Source organism: Mus caroli, chromosome 1 (genome assembly GCF_900094665.2).
Source record: "Mus caroli chromosome 1, CAROLI_EIJ_v1.1, whole genome shotgun sequence".
NCBI classification, from domain to species: Eukaryota; Metazoa; Chordata; class Mammalia; order Rodentia; family Muridae; genus Mus; species Mus caroli.
This window is the reverse complement of record NC_034570.1, coordinates 182,021,688-182,038,098: the sequence shown is the minus strand read 5'-3', so window position 1 is coordinate 182,038,098 and position 16,411 is coordinate 182,021,688. Positions and strand designations below refer to the sequence as shown.

The following is a 16,411-nucleotide window of genomic DNA, read 5'->3' as shown; positions in this document are numbered from 1 at the left end:
TCTCTCTCTCTCTCTCTCTCTCTCTCTCTCTCTCTCTCTCAGCATGGTGATCTCTTCTCCTTCTCCTTCCTCCCTGTCCCTAGCTTGGGAATCTTAGCAGTCCCATCTATGTCTACCCTACTCAGCCACTGGCTGTCAGCATCCTTATTTACCAATCAGAACCAACAGGGGGCAGGTTACCAGAAGCTACTTGTGTGCAGACATTCTCCTGCAAACAGTTTTTTAGACCCAAATTAACATAAGAATACAAGTAGCATGAGGCCAAACCTACCACAAGAAACAGACATAGGAATTAAGAATTTCATGTCAAGGGACCCAATACCCAAGGGACCCAATAGGTCAAGGACAGAACAATATTAAAGAAAAGCCACAGCAGCTCAGGGAGTCACTGGGCTGGGTACAGCCATGCCAACTTTTCTTCCTCTCATCCAGCTCATTTTCCCTCTAATTCCACAAGGTGAATATAACCATATCCCACTATTCCAGGTACATAATGAGTTACATATACCTGCTTAAGGTTCTGTCGCAGGTAAGAGGATTCCAACCAGGACATACTGGTGATGGAACTAATACAGAACCAATAGGGTTCAGTGTTTTCAAATTAATACCTGTGAATGGCGAACTACAAGAAAACTAGCACACTCCACTGCAAACTCTTATAATTTTATCGATGGGCATGCAGATGGTATGCATCAAATCTTTTAAAATGCAGATTAACACAACAGGAATATGTAGCTCAAAGCTTTCCCCTAAGAAAATATTGAAGTCTTCTGGTAACAGCAGACTAATAAATCCACACAAATTCTTTTACTAAGAACAATGAAGAACCTACACAGATTGCTTTTAAATCAGCTTGAACACATCAGCAAGCCAGCAGTGCAGCAAGGAATTATGGAGTCAAATGCACAAGGCAATGCATACTCTAGGATGCGTTCAGCAGTCAGGCAACTCTCCATGGCTAGCGGCCAGTTCCAGGATGCGTCCAAGGGGCTGAAAATCTGAGCATCGCTTCTGACGACTTCTTCAAGTTAAGAAACATGAGCAAAAGCCGAGCAGTGATAGAAGACAAGGGCCTTGATAACCCCCGCTTTCAGCCAGAACTATACTGCTGTTCATCTAGACTAAAGGGAACTAGAAAAAGATCTCGTACTTGCTTTTCAGCTGTTGTTCAAATGAGGTTGCTGCTGTGTTCTTAGCTAATGCATAAAAGAAGATGTTTTCTCAAGAAACATGATACCCGTACTCTAAAATATTTCTATAATTTTCACAGAGAATATCTGGTACATAATCAAAATTAAACATCACATAGGAAAAAAAAATCCATGTGAACAATCAAAGACGCAGGAACAGAGGAGGCAGAGGAGACCCGCGATTGCGAGGTTATTTAAAGAAGACATTAAAATAATTATCCTCAGTGTATCTGACAAGATAAAAGGTAGGATCAAGAATATCAGAAGAAAATTTGAAGTATAAATAGGCCAAATGGCAATTCTAACTCTGAAAAAGATAGGGACTGCTGTGGATCAGATGTTGGAAGCCCTAGCAGCTCTTCTGTTACATCACCAGCCCAGCACTCAGGGAAGGCTGGTGGGTGGTACATAGGTCATCCTACGGATGTTGTCATCTGAAGGTGACTATGAGACCCCTCTTCCTCCACACTCCTCTTCCCCTCCTCTCATTCTTCCTTCCCTAAAATATGTTCATTAGTAGGCCAGTGTCCTTAGCAGAGGCCCAAGCCAATAGGGTCTCACATGACTCAGACTCAGGTCTCTAGAACTTTGAGCTAAACTAACAGCCCATTCATGTGTATCTGTTACAGTAACAGAAAGTTAATGCATTAACCAAAACCAGAAATGTATAGGAAGTTTTAAAAATATTGAGCACAACTAAAGAGTCCACTGGGGAAGTAGAAGAACAGTCAAAAGGGGGTGGGGGGGGGGGGAGTCCAGAATCAAGGAAGAAAGTTGCAAACCACAAAGAGAGCATGTGTAAAGGAGACATGGGATAGAGAGTGAAGGGTTAATCTGTCCCTGAGGTGGAGGGAAAGGAAGGAGTCAATGCTTGGAAGAGACAGCAGTGGGCACTTTCCCAAAACTGACAAGTGCCTGGATCTGTAAGAGAAGTCAGCTTCACTTGACCCACGCCTTGTTTTCATGTGGCCTATTAGTTGAGAATGGTATTCACTTTTTAAATAAATAAAATAAATAAAAGAGGAAGAGAGACCAGATAAGACCCACACACTTATCAGTTCCTTCCCACAAAGGTTTGGCGATACCTGAGCCACAGAAGGTGCAAACCCTTGTGAGCCACTAAATCTATCCTCTGTCTGGTCCCTGGTCAGGAACTACAAGGGTTTAAAGGATAGGGGAGCAAGGTATGTGTCTTCTGCAGCCACCACAGGACATCATGACCCTCAGCCAAGGCTGAGCATTCCTGTAAAGTGTTTAAATGCCTTTCTCAGTGTAGGGCTCTGAGCAAGAGGCTGGTTCCATTTCATGTGAAGGACAGCAAGGCCCCTGACTCTAGTCCCTATCCAAGTCTGAGCTGTCCCTTGCTGCTTCATTATCCTTGCCTGGTGTCTTTGTAAACCACCTCTTTATTAATTACTTCTTACTTACCAGGTCCCTGACAGATGTGGCCAATGCTAAGCATGTCATCCTAAAACTGATCAAGGATAAGGAGGAAGACAGACTCTTACAAAAAAAAAAAAAAAAGAGGTGTGGTGGGGGTGGGGAGGAACACCTACAACAAAACAAGAATTGAAGCAAGGGCTGAATTCTCAGAACAATAGAAGCAGAAACTTAGAAAAGTGTGTCTAGACAACCAGCAGCCTAGACTACAATAAACAGTGCAAACATCTTACAGAATTAAAGTAAAATAAAGATATTTTCAGACAAATAGATCCTGACAGAACTCATCAGCAGACTTGATGGCAGATATTCCCAAAGCAGGAGGGAAGAGGTTAGAAGACAGCCAAGAGATGAGAGCAACAGAGAAAGTAACACATACAGTGTTGCCTTTGCTACACAAAACAACTGCACTTGACATCAACAGGATATAGACAGACAGGGAGGTTAATATTCTAAAACCCTTGTAAAGCTTGGGAAGAGTTAAGTGCTGTCAAAAGGATAAAGCCAGAGATTATCAAGAAGAATACAAAGTAATTCCACAAAGAGGGAAAGGTGGGTGGGGGCACATAGAACAAAATGCAGCCAAAGGGAAAAGAGATAGAAACTGAAACATTGTACTGGATACACTGAAGCAACGACTTAGTCCTCGGGGTTAAAGCCAAGTGGTTCTCTTGTTTCATTGTTGTTATTGTTTGGTTGGTTGTTGTATGGTTTGTTGTTGTTTATTTTAAGGCCAGTGTGGCTAGAGAGACAACATGATGGCTCTGAAGTTAAGAGTGCTGGCTGGTCTTCCAGAGGACCTGGGTTCAATTCCCAGCACCTGTGTGGTGATCACAACTGTCTGTAGCTCCAGTTCTAAGGACTCCATTGCCCTCCCCTAGTCCCCAAAGTCACCAGGCACACAAAATGGTGCCCAGATGTGGCCAAAACCCCAAGAGACATTAAAAGATAATCAAATATAATATGTTGATTTGAATTCTAAATAGCAAAATACAGCAAAGGTTCTCATTATCAGACAGGAACATACGACACATAAGAACTAAGAATACCAGTATCATATTAAATAAAAATTAGAAGACAGATATATTTCACAATGTTAAAAGGTTCACATCACCCAAAAGATATAAAATTTGAATTCTATAGCAAATTATCTCTCCAAAAATCTTTAGCAATAAAGAAAGTCATTGGCCACATGTATTAGAGCAGGAAGGAAAAAGGAGAAGACAACAAAAGGAAACACCATGCAAAGTTAGGAGCTGAACAGAAATTCATTACAAAACCACAGCAAACAACACAATGCGATGTTTATATGGGAGCACATGAAGAAATCAGTGGTCACACTGAGTCCAGAAAAATCGGCTCCTGCATAGACACGAGACAGGTGAGATCCATGCCGACAGAGAGGTGTGACAGGTGGAGATGCATACCTGCAGAGACATGTGGTCTATGCAGATCAGTGCCTGTGTAGATGTGTGGCAGGCAGATGCTTAGATTCAAGATGAGTGTATGAGGTTGGCATTTCAAAGAGACTGGCCAGCTCAGCTGGATTTCCACATCCACATGGGCAGGAAAATGTAGCTTGACCTCTTTCACAAATGTACATACACCACATGCACATGCAGAGAGGGAGAGAGACAGACAGACAGACAGACGGAGACAGAAAGAGAGGCAGAGAGAGAGAAAAAGAGGGACAGAGACAGACAAGGGGGGTAGAGACAAGAGATGGAGACAGACAGACAGACAGGGAGGGAGGGAGGGGTATGAGCCAGAGGCAGAAAGACCACATGGTAAAGAGTGGGAAGAGAACTGTGGGCTGGTGAGAAAGGAGCCTGGGAAGGAGTAGAGGAGAGAGACAGAAGGCTGTATGTCTCTCTGTGCCCTGAATTGCCTGGAGCCTCCTGAAGTTAGTCTAGCTCCAGAAACACAATTATCCGATTTCACAGCTAGTCCCTACTTCCCAGGAACCCCTTCAAGTACAACTTCCTGGAGTCAAAAGGTTCACCCCAGCCACACCCCTGCTCCCAAAGCCTCCTATCAAGTCTGATCACACTGTGTGCCAGTGCCAGGCACAGCACCCAAACCCTGCCTGTACTGAAGGAGAGGTTCTTCCCGTCATTGTCCTTCCTTCCAGAGGTCCTGGAAATGCTGGTGCTAGGTGGGCAGCCAGGGTGTTGCTAACATCTCTGGCCTGGTCCCCAGTGACCACTTTGAGTTGGTGGGCATCTCTTGAAGCAGACCAGCAAGAGCTTCAGGTGAGCAATCTATGGGCTCAGTGAAGGGCCCTGCCACATTTGTGCAGGGCTGGCTGATGAAAATGGAGGTTGGTAGCAACTCCAAGATCTGGCTCTCTCGTCTCTCCTCAGGGAATAGCCATGTCTCTTGGTTCCTCTGAGCTCACTTCCCAGCTCCCAGGCTTCCCTCAGCACAGACTCTAAATGCACACAGGGCACAGTTGGCCCTGCTCCATCCATTTGTGCCTGGCTCCTGCTCTCTCTTTTCAGGCAGACAGTCACTATGATTTCTCTGCTACCCAGAAAAGTAGGTGCAAGTGGACATCTAGGCTTTTCTTTCTGAGGCCCCACAACACAGGCCAACCCTGCATCTCGTACCAGCAATGGGGGTATTTGGTTTTAATTATAGACATTGTTTTTAGAGTAATTTTAGTTTACAGCAAGAGTGGAGTGACGTGTGGAGACACCTGTCATTAATGCCTTGCACTAGTGTGGCCAGTGTTCACACTTATTATTAGCATAGGCCACAGCCAGTGTCTAGGGCTTGCTATCTGTCTAGCATACTGTGTGGTTTAGACTAGTGTTGAGTGACATGTGACCATCCCATTGTCACACAGCATTAGTTCTCTGCCCTTTGGCTCCTCTTCATGTTACCTACTCCTCCTTCACTCTAAATTCCTGGCAAGCATTCTTCTCACCTTTCTCCACACGTTTGCCTTTTTCAGAACACTGGGATCAGAGAATACATAGATGTCTTTTATATTTAGCAATGTGTGCCTAACTTTCCTCCATGTACTTCCATGATGAGATAACTCTTTTCTTGATGATCAATATTCTGTGAAAGGCTTAGATCACGATTTTCTTGTAACAACAACTTTTGTAGATCATCATAGAGGAGCATTGGTCAGTTCAGAGCCTGGACCAGTGCAGCAGCAGCAGCAGCAGACACTGCTGCCACCGCCACCGCCTCCATCTCCTCCTCCTCCTCTTCCTCCTCCTCCTTCCCTATGTCCTCTGAACATGGAGAATAGGGAAGAGATGAGATCTGTGCATGGATGCAGACTGACTCATCTCTGCAGCCTACAGAGGCTCTCTGACGTATATCAGTGACCTTTCAGGCAAGTCACTATCTGGAGGCACAAGGGACAGATATTAACACTGCAGCACCCCTGAGTCTGTCCCCTTTCCTTGGCCTTTATACATCTCCTGTCTGAGGATCTCTGCTGTTCAGTGATGCTGATAAAATTGAGAACCAAAACAGACACACAGACTTCATCCTTCATCCCGAGTCTTGATAGTGGCAGGAGGAGTCACAGATGTGGGTGTTTCTCTCTTGATGACGGTGACCTACCAGCGATGGCCAGCAGCCTGAGTCTAACTTCAGAGATGGTGTGGATGCTGCTACAATCCCCCTGCAGGCAGCACTGTCCAGACTTTGTTTTTTATTTATCGTTTTTATCAGTTTCTTCCTGATCCATGCTCAGGGTGGAAGTCTTACAGAGGGGCTCATTCAAGCAGAGGCTCAGGTGAAAGACTGGAGGTGCTGTGGCCTGAGAGTGTAGGTCATAAAAAATAAAGGAAGGGGTCAGGTTGACACAGAGCTTACACTATATAGCCTAGGCTAGTCTCAAACTCATGGCCTTTTTGCTTCAGCCTCCTGAGTAGCTAAAATTAGAGGCTTTTAACACTAAGCGAGACTTATTTTTGTTTTTTGTTTGTTTGTTTGTTTTTGTTTTTTGTTTGTTTGGTTGGGTTTTTTGTTTGGTTTTGGTTTTTGGTTTTTTGAGGCAAGGTTTTGCAATGTGTCCAAGGCTGGTCTTGAGCTCACTATCCTGCCTTAGGCCTGTACCACCAGACCAGCTGCAGCAGGCATCTTTACCAGGTGAAAGTTGACCCAGTGTGGTTCCCGGGCAGCAGTGATTTAAAGTGACAGAAGCTAACAAGGTTCTAGAAACTAAAACATGGTCTTCCTGGCTACCCACCCCTCTAGTGAGGTAGCATGAAAAAGCACAGTCTGAAGACAGTGGCAAGTCACCCTCCCCCGCTTCCTCCTCCAACGCCCTCACAGTTTTTTCACTTCCCACTGAGTAAAGCATTTAGGGTCCTCTGAAGATGAAGAGAACCCACTGCCATCAACATGCCTCACTCACTCTTGGTGAGTATTAGCTGGTCACTAGCACCAGCTGGTTGGGTTGCTGTATGTCACTCAGCCAAGGAGAAGGGTGACTCCTGGCCAGCATGCCAGCACACAGTAACCCAGAGACACCCAGTTTTGCCCTCTCTCCCCTCTGTACTTTCTTCCACACTGCAAGGGCAACAAGCACCAAGGTTTCCTTAGGAGAGGGCAAGCTTCATCTCTCACGATCCCAGTTTTAATCCAGGAAGCATGCCAGACCAACGATCTGCCAAGGGCTACAACATAACCTTTCTAAGCTTCAGCTCACCCAGGTTGCAGACCGTCTATCCTCTAACCCGTTGCACTAATGTGCAACATATTCACAAACAGCCTCCAGATTACCCAGAGTGGATGATTACCCACAGACGGGGAATGACGCAAATGGAGACATATAAGCAAAGCAAGTTGAAACAAAGGGTCATTTTCCAGCTGGAACCACCAAGAGGGCGATATCCACAAGCTGGATGCAAGACTATGGGCATTAGCAAGCAGTTCTATCCAGCTCTTTCATGAACCAGACCTGAGCCAGGTCCAATCTTTTCCCTTCAAGTCTCCCCAGAACACACACACATACACACACACACACACACACAGACATATGACATACACACACTCCCACACACACACACACACACACAGACACAGCAATGACACTGCGGTCTTGTACTCTCTTCTTTGGTGGTCTTCACTGGTACACAGCCCACTGACGTAACTACAAAGATACCAAGGACAGTTAATTCAGCTCCATGTACATTTTTATGATAAATGAGTCAGTATTTTCTTCATTCTTCCTACACTCTCCCAGAATAGTAATCTAGACTAGAGGGAATTGCAGACTTAGATCAGTAACGCTCCATCCTCGGCCAGTGGTAAGGCGAGAACAGGTATGGAGTATGAAGCACTAAGCCATTAATCAGACCACTTTGTCTTGTCTTTGTGGTAGTTTGACTATGTTTGGCCTAGGGAGTGGCCTATTAGGAGGTGTGGCCTTGTTGGAGTAGGTTTGGTCCTGTTGGAGGAAGTGTGTCACTCTGGGCTTGGAGACCCTCCACTTAGCCACTTGGGAACCAGTCTTCTCCTGTTTGCCTTCTGAAGATGTAGAACTCTGCATTCTGTACCATGCCTACCTAGATGCTGCCATACTTCTACATTGATGATAATGGACTGAACCTCTGAACCTGTAAGCCAACCCCAGTTATATATTCTCCTTTATAAGAGTTGTCTTGGTCATGGTGTCTCTTCATAGTAGTAAAAACCTAACTAAGACACTCATAAAGGGACGCTGCTACACTTTCCCCTAGACTAACTCTTGGGAAAAGTAGGGGGACATGCTTCATGGCCTCTCCACCACTACCTGCCTCTGTTCTGGCCCTCCACTCCATTAACTGAATAATAGCTTTACACAAAAGGGTGCCCTCAGGACCAGTGGCTCTGCCCCTCACTAGGCATCAGATCAACACCACAGCTGTCTCCTCCACACCACTATACCCAACGCCCAGCTTCTCTTCCACATTCACATGTCAAAGGGGTGAGCACACATCAGCAGCTTCTCATCAGGTTGATCACTTCTGTGTGCTCTGCTCCTGCTTTACCAAAGCTGTCATTGGGAAGATGAAGAAGGGGTCAAAGGGACCCAAGCAGTCCTGTGAGCAGGTGACTGAGGCCATGTGAGAGGCAGGACCCCGTGTCTGCTTTCTTTCCAGTGAACTCAGAAGAGCCTATCCATCTCTGACCCCCAGTGACCTCCTTTCACCCTCTGCTAAATGCCTTACCCACATCACTTCCTCCTATAGCACTGCAGGGCAAAGGGCAAAAGGGCTTCCTGTTTAAACAAAAGGCTCCTGTAGGTGAGAGCAATGCAGAACAAACTTGGAGCCCAGTAGGTCTGAGGTTGGAGCTAGCAGGGGGCTCAGGATGACATGCAACTGTGACCACAGGAGGATCAGAGACCCCTTACCCAGCTTCCTCACATATATCTCCCGACATATCCCAATTGGTGTGAAATGCACAGTCAACAGTCATCCAAAGCTTTAAACATTGTCCAGCCTGAATCCCTTAATGCCAGAACTGCTACTTTGGATCATGAGATGGTTGACCTCTGGCTCCAAGCTCTCTTCATCTCAAAGCCCACTGATGACAGACACCTTTCCTAAACCAATCCATCCCACAAACCTGGAAATCAGGGGCTGTCTCTACGGAGCTCAAAACTGACGGCTTCCCAAGACAGCACACACAGTGCCGGAGAACAAGCTTTCTGTCCTGTTAGCCTCTAGGCCATGGAGCCAATCTTTCATACCTGTTTGCAGTACCATCCGTTAGACACTAATGTGAACTCATGGAAACTGAAGAACTGTCTTGTTTAGCTGCAAAACTCCAATGCCACTGCAATACATAGTGCACATCTTATTTTACAAACCTATGTGGCTGTATGAGTGTGTGTGTGTGTATACACATACAAACATGTATATGTGTGTATGTATGTACATGCATGTATATGTTTATGTGTGTGTATGTGTACATGTATTATGGTGTGTATATGCATGTATGTTAAAGTCTAGCTAAAATATTAAGGCCTAGATGGAATGTTAAAACCTAGGTAGAATGTAAGGACTAGATAACTGTTACCTGGCTAGTCTGACATTTTATGCTGTTGCTGATAGTATAAGGAAATTTTCTCCTATGCTCTTACAAGGAAACTTTCTCATGCCCAAGCTGATTACATATTTTGTTATGTTCCATGCTCTTAGAAACCAATCATGATAGAAGTCAGAACTATTTTGCATAGTTACCCGCAATAGTATGGACCCAAACCAACCACCCATGTATATATGCAATCTCTTTTAGATTACAATAATATATTTGAATTATATAAGCCAATAGCATAACTTTCTTGAGAGACAGATACCTCCCAATATGAACCTGTATATAACATTTTATGGTATTTGCTTTGGTAAGCAAACCCTGGGATGGACCCCAACATAAGAGACACCTGCACCAATAGAAGAAACTATTTGGAATAAGACTTCCATTTTGAGTATGGGTCAAGTCAAGTTTAAGTTCCCAAGACCTCCCTAGGAACTGACATGCTACTTGGCAGAAAGAAAGACCAAGCAAGTCTCACCCTCGTTAGCAAGGTAATTCATGAATGTTGGACAAGTCACATCCTGGAAGACGTTAGGACATGAATATTAGATGAGCCAGGTCACCAGCCACAGTTGAATACCCCAACCAATGGGAGCAGGATAAGTGTACAACAAAGACATGTTCCTAAGGAAATCCCCATCCCTAAATTCTGATTGGTTGAATCGTGTTCATTTGTACATTTGTGTACTTGCCACAGATGTTTGTGGGTTTTAGGCTTAATAACCCTGTAGGATCTTAATTTTATGTCATGGTTCAGCTCCTGAGCCTCATTAGTGACCCTGATTAATCGATCAATCCTGAGGTCTATACTCAATAAACTATCCCTGTCTGACTAAGATTGGTATTCATTTGGTTTATGAGGTGACTCCTGGGCCATAACATGTATATGTGTGTACATGTATGTATGATGTATGCATGGTGTACACACATGTGCGTGAATATATATAGCTGTGCATGGTATACAGAAGCCAGAAAAAGACATCTGGCTTTTCCTCTATCAGCCTCCACCTTATTCTCTGAGACAGGGTCTCTCACTGAAACTGAAACTCAGTTCCAGCTATGGCTGGCCAGTGAGCTCCCAGACTTCACTTGTCTCTGCACTCCCAGCAATAGGGCTATGGGCATGCCCAGTTATACCTGTGTGCTACTGACCGATTTCAGGTCCTCTTGCTCTCACAAGCACTGTTCACTGAGCTCTCTCACAGCCCCTCAAGTGTTTGTTTGTTTATTTTAGCATAAACTTTAACTTCCCATGTATATATGAAATATATTTTAGGTTACAATTGTATATTTGAATTATATAAGCCAACAGCATAACTTTCTTGAGGGACAGACACCAATTCACATCGAAGAATGCCAACATCCTCTCCAGAGGGGATTCTGTCCTCTGCATGTAGATGGTCTGTCCATACTCAATTAATCTTGCAAAACTCACCAAAGGCATCCAGAAATTATCCCTTGCAATTTTACATTATATTAACAAGTGGTCCTGTTTGCATACCCCTGTAATATCAGCACTGAAGACACTGAGGCAAGAGAATTACAAGTTTAAAGCCAGCTACATATCAAGTTCTAGGCTGACTACACAGGCACTGTTTCAAAAATAAAATATCTTAAAACAGACACAGCAGGGACTGTTCTGGATCTGGAGTGGGTGTGCATCTAATCTCTGGCCTCCACACTCTGATCTTGGTGGCACTCGGTAGGAAAGCTACCCCTCAGCTGGAGAGCAACTCAGCTGTTTGGTTTCCCCCAAGGGAAGCAGCTGATGCCCTCAGCTATGGCTGAGCTGGTTTGAAGGCAGAGGAATGGGGATACCCTCAGTCAGTGCTTCCTACCCTGGATGGGAGTAGATTCTGCCTTCCAAGGCTATCTTTACTCCAGAGGATGTGCCATGCCTCAGCTCAGCCTCCAGATGGCTAGTTGCCCACAGTTAATCCTCCTGACCCTCTGTAATCAGAGACAATGAGGTCCCAGTGCTGAACAAGCTGGAGGCTTATCAAGCAAGTTGTTTTATCTTAATCCATAATGGAACACTGCCCTCCAAGCATCATCCAGATTAAGAATCTACACTGTTCCTTGCAGTGACTTGGCATCCTTGCTTTTTGAAAGGAGACATTGGCTCCCCACCCTGGAGGTGGGGGGAGGTGCTTCCTGCCACAGCTGCCTCAGTCACCTGCTCCTAGGCTGCCTGAGCAGGTTCCAATCCCAACGTGGTTACAAAGTATTTACAAAGCTGAGACTCCACATAACCCCAGCACCGGCCTATCAGAGTAGCCCAGCAAACAATTACCTCCAAAACCAACACTAGCAAGAAAACAACTCAGTGCAACATTTCCCCAGAGAACAGAAATGGCCTCAGTTACCATTGGTTACAGCCTGTGGAACAGCCAGCTCGGAGCAGATGAAGAAAAGGCCCATCAGAACACCCAACAGGTACACACCCAACAGTCCAGTGCCAAAGGGAAGGCTCCCTGGTGCAGTGGCCATGCATGGCTGCTTCTGCAGCCTCTCTTCCCTGAGCCAGCAGCTGCACTCCACATGGAGGAAGAGTGAGCCCTTGGTCTCTTCCACACCCACTCACTGGCATGCAGGGCCTCTGGACCTCCAGAGGACAGGAACGGCAGGCAGGATACCCATGGTGCATGCTCCCTCTGTTGTGGCATGGCTCATGCTGCCTCCCACCCGCTCAGTGACTCTTATGCTGACCACCCGCATTTCATACAGCTTTAAAGACATGACAACAAGGTCCAAGATTTGAGGGATGTACCTGACTCTCTCTCCCCTCCAGTGGTGGTGGGATCTGATCAGCAAAACCAATCTTCCCTGGATCACCCATAAAGGCACTAACCTCATCCACGTTCTCAAAAGCGTTGATGACGTCATACGGCAAGCAGGACAGAAGGTCAATCACGAACCATGTCTTCAGGTAGTTCATGCGGATAAGTTTGGGGTCAGATATCACTTCCCCCGCTGGCCCGACAAAGGTGGTGTGAAAATTCAAAACAATGTCCACCAAAAAGATGACATCCACGATGCTGTCCACCACCAGCCAGGCCACATTATTCTGCCTGGTTTTAAAGGAGACGTTGTAAGGGACCAGGATGGCTGTGTAGAAGGTCAGGATCAAGATGATCCAATCCCACGTGGTCTTAAAGACACAGTAGTGTAGGATGATGTGAGGGGGTGTCTTTGGCGCCTCTTGCTTGTACTGGGGAAGGATGTCTGAACCCAGCTGCAGGACCTGTCCAGAAAAACACCACCAAGAGAGACAGGGTTAGGATTTCACAGGAGCATCTCACCAGCCTGCATCTGCCAATGGCAAATGCTCACAACACTTTGAACAGATCATTAGCTACAATAGCAGAAGCTGAGGGAGAACGGGGGAATTTATATGAACATGATAACAGAAGTGCTCGTGCCGTAGTGATAGTGGCTGTTGTCTGGCTGACTGCAAGCTGAGCAGTGTGCTAAATACTCAGACGCGTTCATTGTCTTGCTCGTTTCTAAGCACAACCTTACTTACTTGTTTTCCTCTAGGCAGTTTCATATGTGACATGTGAGAAGCCGAGCAGGAGAATTAAGCAAGTTTATTCCATCAATATTTATACATTTATTGTTCTGTGCCGGGAACAATGTGCTAGAGGTCCTGGGCATCTGGCAATGAAGAAAGAATGTGGGGCCTCCTCGCTTAGAGCTCAGTTTCATACACACTTTGAGGATTACTCTGTTCTGTGATGAAGGCTGAATTGATCTCTCTTCCTGGGAAAGGGGGGGCAGAGAGTCCACACTCCACCTGTATTCAGAGCTGTTCTGAGTTTGACATAGGAAGGGAAGAGGACTTCTCATCAGAGCAATTAAGGAAGCACAGGGGCTGGGGCATGGCTAAGTCAGAGGAATGCTCCCCTGAGTCAGAAGAGTACTCCCCTAGAACGGACCAGGCCCTGGGTTTGACCCCAGCATTCCATAAGCCAGGTGTGGTTGTGCTAGCCCCATAACCCCAACACTGGAGAATGAAAGAAGGCAGAAAAATCACCTTGGCTACACAGTGAGTTTGAAGCCAACCTGAGATACATGAGACCCTGTCCTCCTCCCACCAAAAAGGGGAGCTTGGGCTCAAAGAACAAAACAGATAAAACAAACTACATAGAAAGCTGAAAAGATGGAGTAGGAACAAAGCCACAGCGGTGCTCCCTTGACTGGGCTCCTCAGGTGTGCCCAGTCTTTGACTGGAAGAGGTAAGTGGCCTAGAAATGCCAAGGCACACAGACAATACCTCTCTTCACACACAACCCATTTTCTCCAGCCAAAGGTCGTGGCACCATGCAGCTCCCAAAACAGAAAGCCCTTAGACAATGACTGTGCTGCTGGAGCCATGGGCTACAGAGATTGTTGTGCCCTGTACCTACTGGGAATGGCAAAGGTACTGTTGGAAGCCTGTTTCCTCTTCCCAAAGTTGCAAGGGAACAGCCACCCTCCCTTCCTGCAAGGGTGAATCATGAAGAGGAGGGAGCCTGAGATCCCACCACACCCAGCAGTATGAGGTCACCCCTAGTATCTACAATATCTACAACCCAGAATAGTAACAATGTAAGAAGGGGGAGAGGAGCCACGACCGTGGTGGGAAGGAGGAGCTTCTCCTATCACTGTAGAGTGAGGAGCACCCTGCTAGGCACAGAGGCACATATTCCTCATGCCAGATGGTTGAGGCAGGAAGATCGTTGCAAGTATAAGGCTAGACTGGGCTACAGAGTGCCTCCCTCAATGTCACTAGAGACAGAGTGACAACTTGCTCTTTGATCCAAGGTGGACTGAAACTAGGAGATGTCTGCCCTGTCCCCCTCTGGGTGTTATAAGAGAGCACTGCCCCAAACGGAAGCTCTAAGAGAAATCTAAAGTCAATATTCAAAATACCCAGGTCCACAAATGCCATTCTTTATACAAAGAACCACAGGAATGGCACACTGAGTGAAGCTAATCCGTAGACACTAGCACTAGAAATGACAGACATCAGAAGCATCCAACACCAGATGTCTTAGACAAGCTGGAAAGTAAATGGAACCGTCCTGGCACAAAAAGAGCAGACGCAAAGGCAAGCTAGGTGGAGGCTTCAGACGGCAATACAGTGACCGCTGTTATGATTATAAAAAGATAAGGAAATAAAAGAATATGTTCTATGGAGGTGTGGGGGAAGGGGATGCCTCAGCAGACCCATGCCAAGGCATCCCTTCCCCCTGAGGGACCAGCCACACAATGGTATAGTATGGAATAGAGTTTATTTAGGGCATAGGGAGGGGAGTTAAGAGAGTAATAGAGGCAGAGAAAGGCAGAGAGAGTAGAGAAGTAGAGATTGGCCATGAGGACAATAGAGAGACGGGGAAAGGGAATGGGGTGAGGAGGAACAAGTGGGCAAGAGGCAAGAGAGAGGGAAGCAAGAGTAAGAGAGAGAGGAGGTGGCAAGCAGCCCCTTTTATAGTGAGCCAGGCCTACCTGGCTGTTGCCAGTTAACTGTGGGGAGGAGCACACCTGGCTGTTGCCAGGGAACTGTGGGGGTGGAGTCCAGACAATACCAACAACTGCTATTAAGGAGAAGAGGAGAGGAGAGGGAGAGGGAGAGGGAGAGGGAGAGGGAGAGGGAGAGGAGAGAAGAATCCAGTGTGTACCCTCATCAGCAGAGCCTCAGGGGCATGTAGAAGCAAGTAACTTGAAGACAAAACACAACTGGAATCATCCTTTAGTTCCTGTCCTGTGAAAGACATGACCACTGCAAATCAGAGAGATGGTAACAGTGCTACAGAGGACCAAGTCACCAGGAAGACCGGGTGACCCTCCTATGGATGCACTGAAAAGAATTTCAGAGTGCATGAAGCAAAAACGCATGGAAAAGAAGAGAAAAGCTCATTCACCCACGTCTCTCTCAGCGAAGGATACGGCAAGCACTAAGCAGAAAACTAGCAAAAATGGTGGAAGACGTAGCTCGGCGGTAGAGCTTACAGGAGACCTTGGGCTCCATCCTTACCGTGAGGAAGGAGGGAAGGGAAGAGTGAGTGAGAGGATTCGCAAGGACATAGAATTTGATGATGCCAAGAATCAGTGGGATTTTATTCTGATAGAATTCTCTTCCCACCGCAGCAGAGTACACAGTCTCTTCTAAGGTACATAGAGCATTATCAGGAGAGCCTCATGCTCGACCGTCAGACAACCACAAACACTTACCAGAAAACCGCACAACTTCTGTCCTATACGCCCACACACACTGGAAAGACAGCAATACCCCAACACTTGAAAACTAAACAGTGCATTCTTCAATAATTCATGGGCCCAAAAGCGCTTATCAAAAGACAATTTAAAATACATTGAATTCAATGGGAATGAAAACTGAACACATCAGGACCAGTGGGATGCGACTGAGGCAGAACTGAAAGAGAGGCATGCAGAGACAAAACAGGAGTCCTGGCCAATGACCCAACCCCTCACCTTAAGAACCTCTGTCAAGAGCAAGCTAGAACAAAGCAAGCAGAAGGGATGACAGGCAGCAGAGTCAGTCGGAGCCAAAGCAAAAGGAGAGAGCACAGCCAGTAGTTTTTAAAAGATTAGAAATAACACTGGGGCTGGCAAGATGGCTCAGTGGGTAAGAGCACCTGACTGCTCTTCCGAAGGTCCAGAGTTCAAATCCCAGCAACCACATGGTGGCTCACAACCATCCGTAACGAGATCTGGCGCCCTCTTCT

The 16,411-nt window shown here is 46.2% G+C and overlaps 1 protein-coding gene across 4 annotated transcripts in view; it reads right to left on the bottom strand.

The window, feature by feature from the left end:
• The window catches only part of Kcnh1 (potassium voltage-gated channel subfamily H member 1), a 308,441-nt gene that overhangs the window by 213,113 nt on the left and 78,917 nt on the right, over window positions 1-16,411 (bottom strand). For 3 of the 4 annotated variants that reach the window (XR_003837613.1, XM_021160418.1, XM_029481968.1), the window contains exon 6: window positions 12,451-12,924. Coding sequence is in view for 3 of the 4 variants with exons in the window: in XM_021160418.1 (XP_021016077.1) it covers window positions 12,451-12,924 (474 nt within the window). In the remaining variant the exon portion in view is untranslated. The remainder of the gene's footprint in view (window positions 1-12,450; window positions 12,925-16,411) is intronic. The other variant, XM_021160427.1, reaches the window with a different exon arrangement.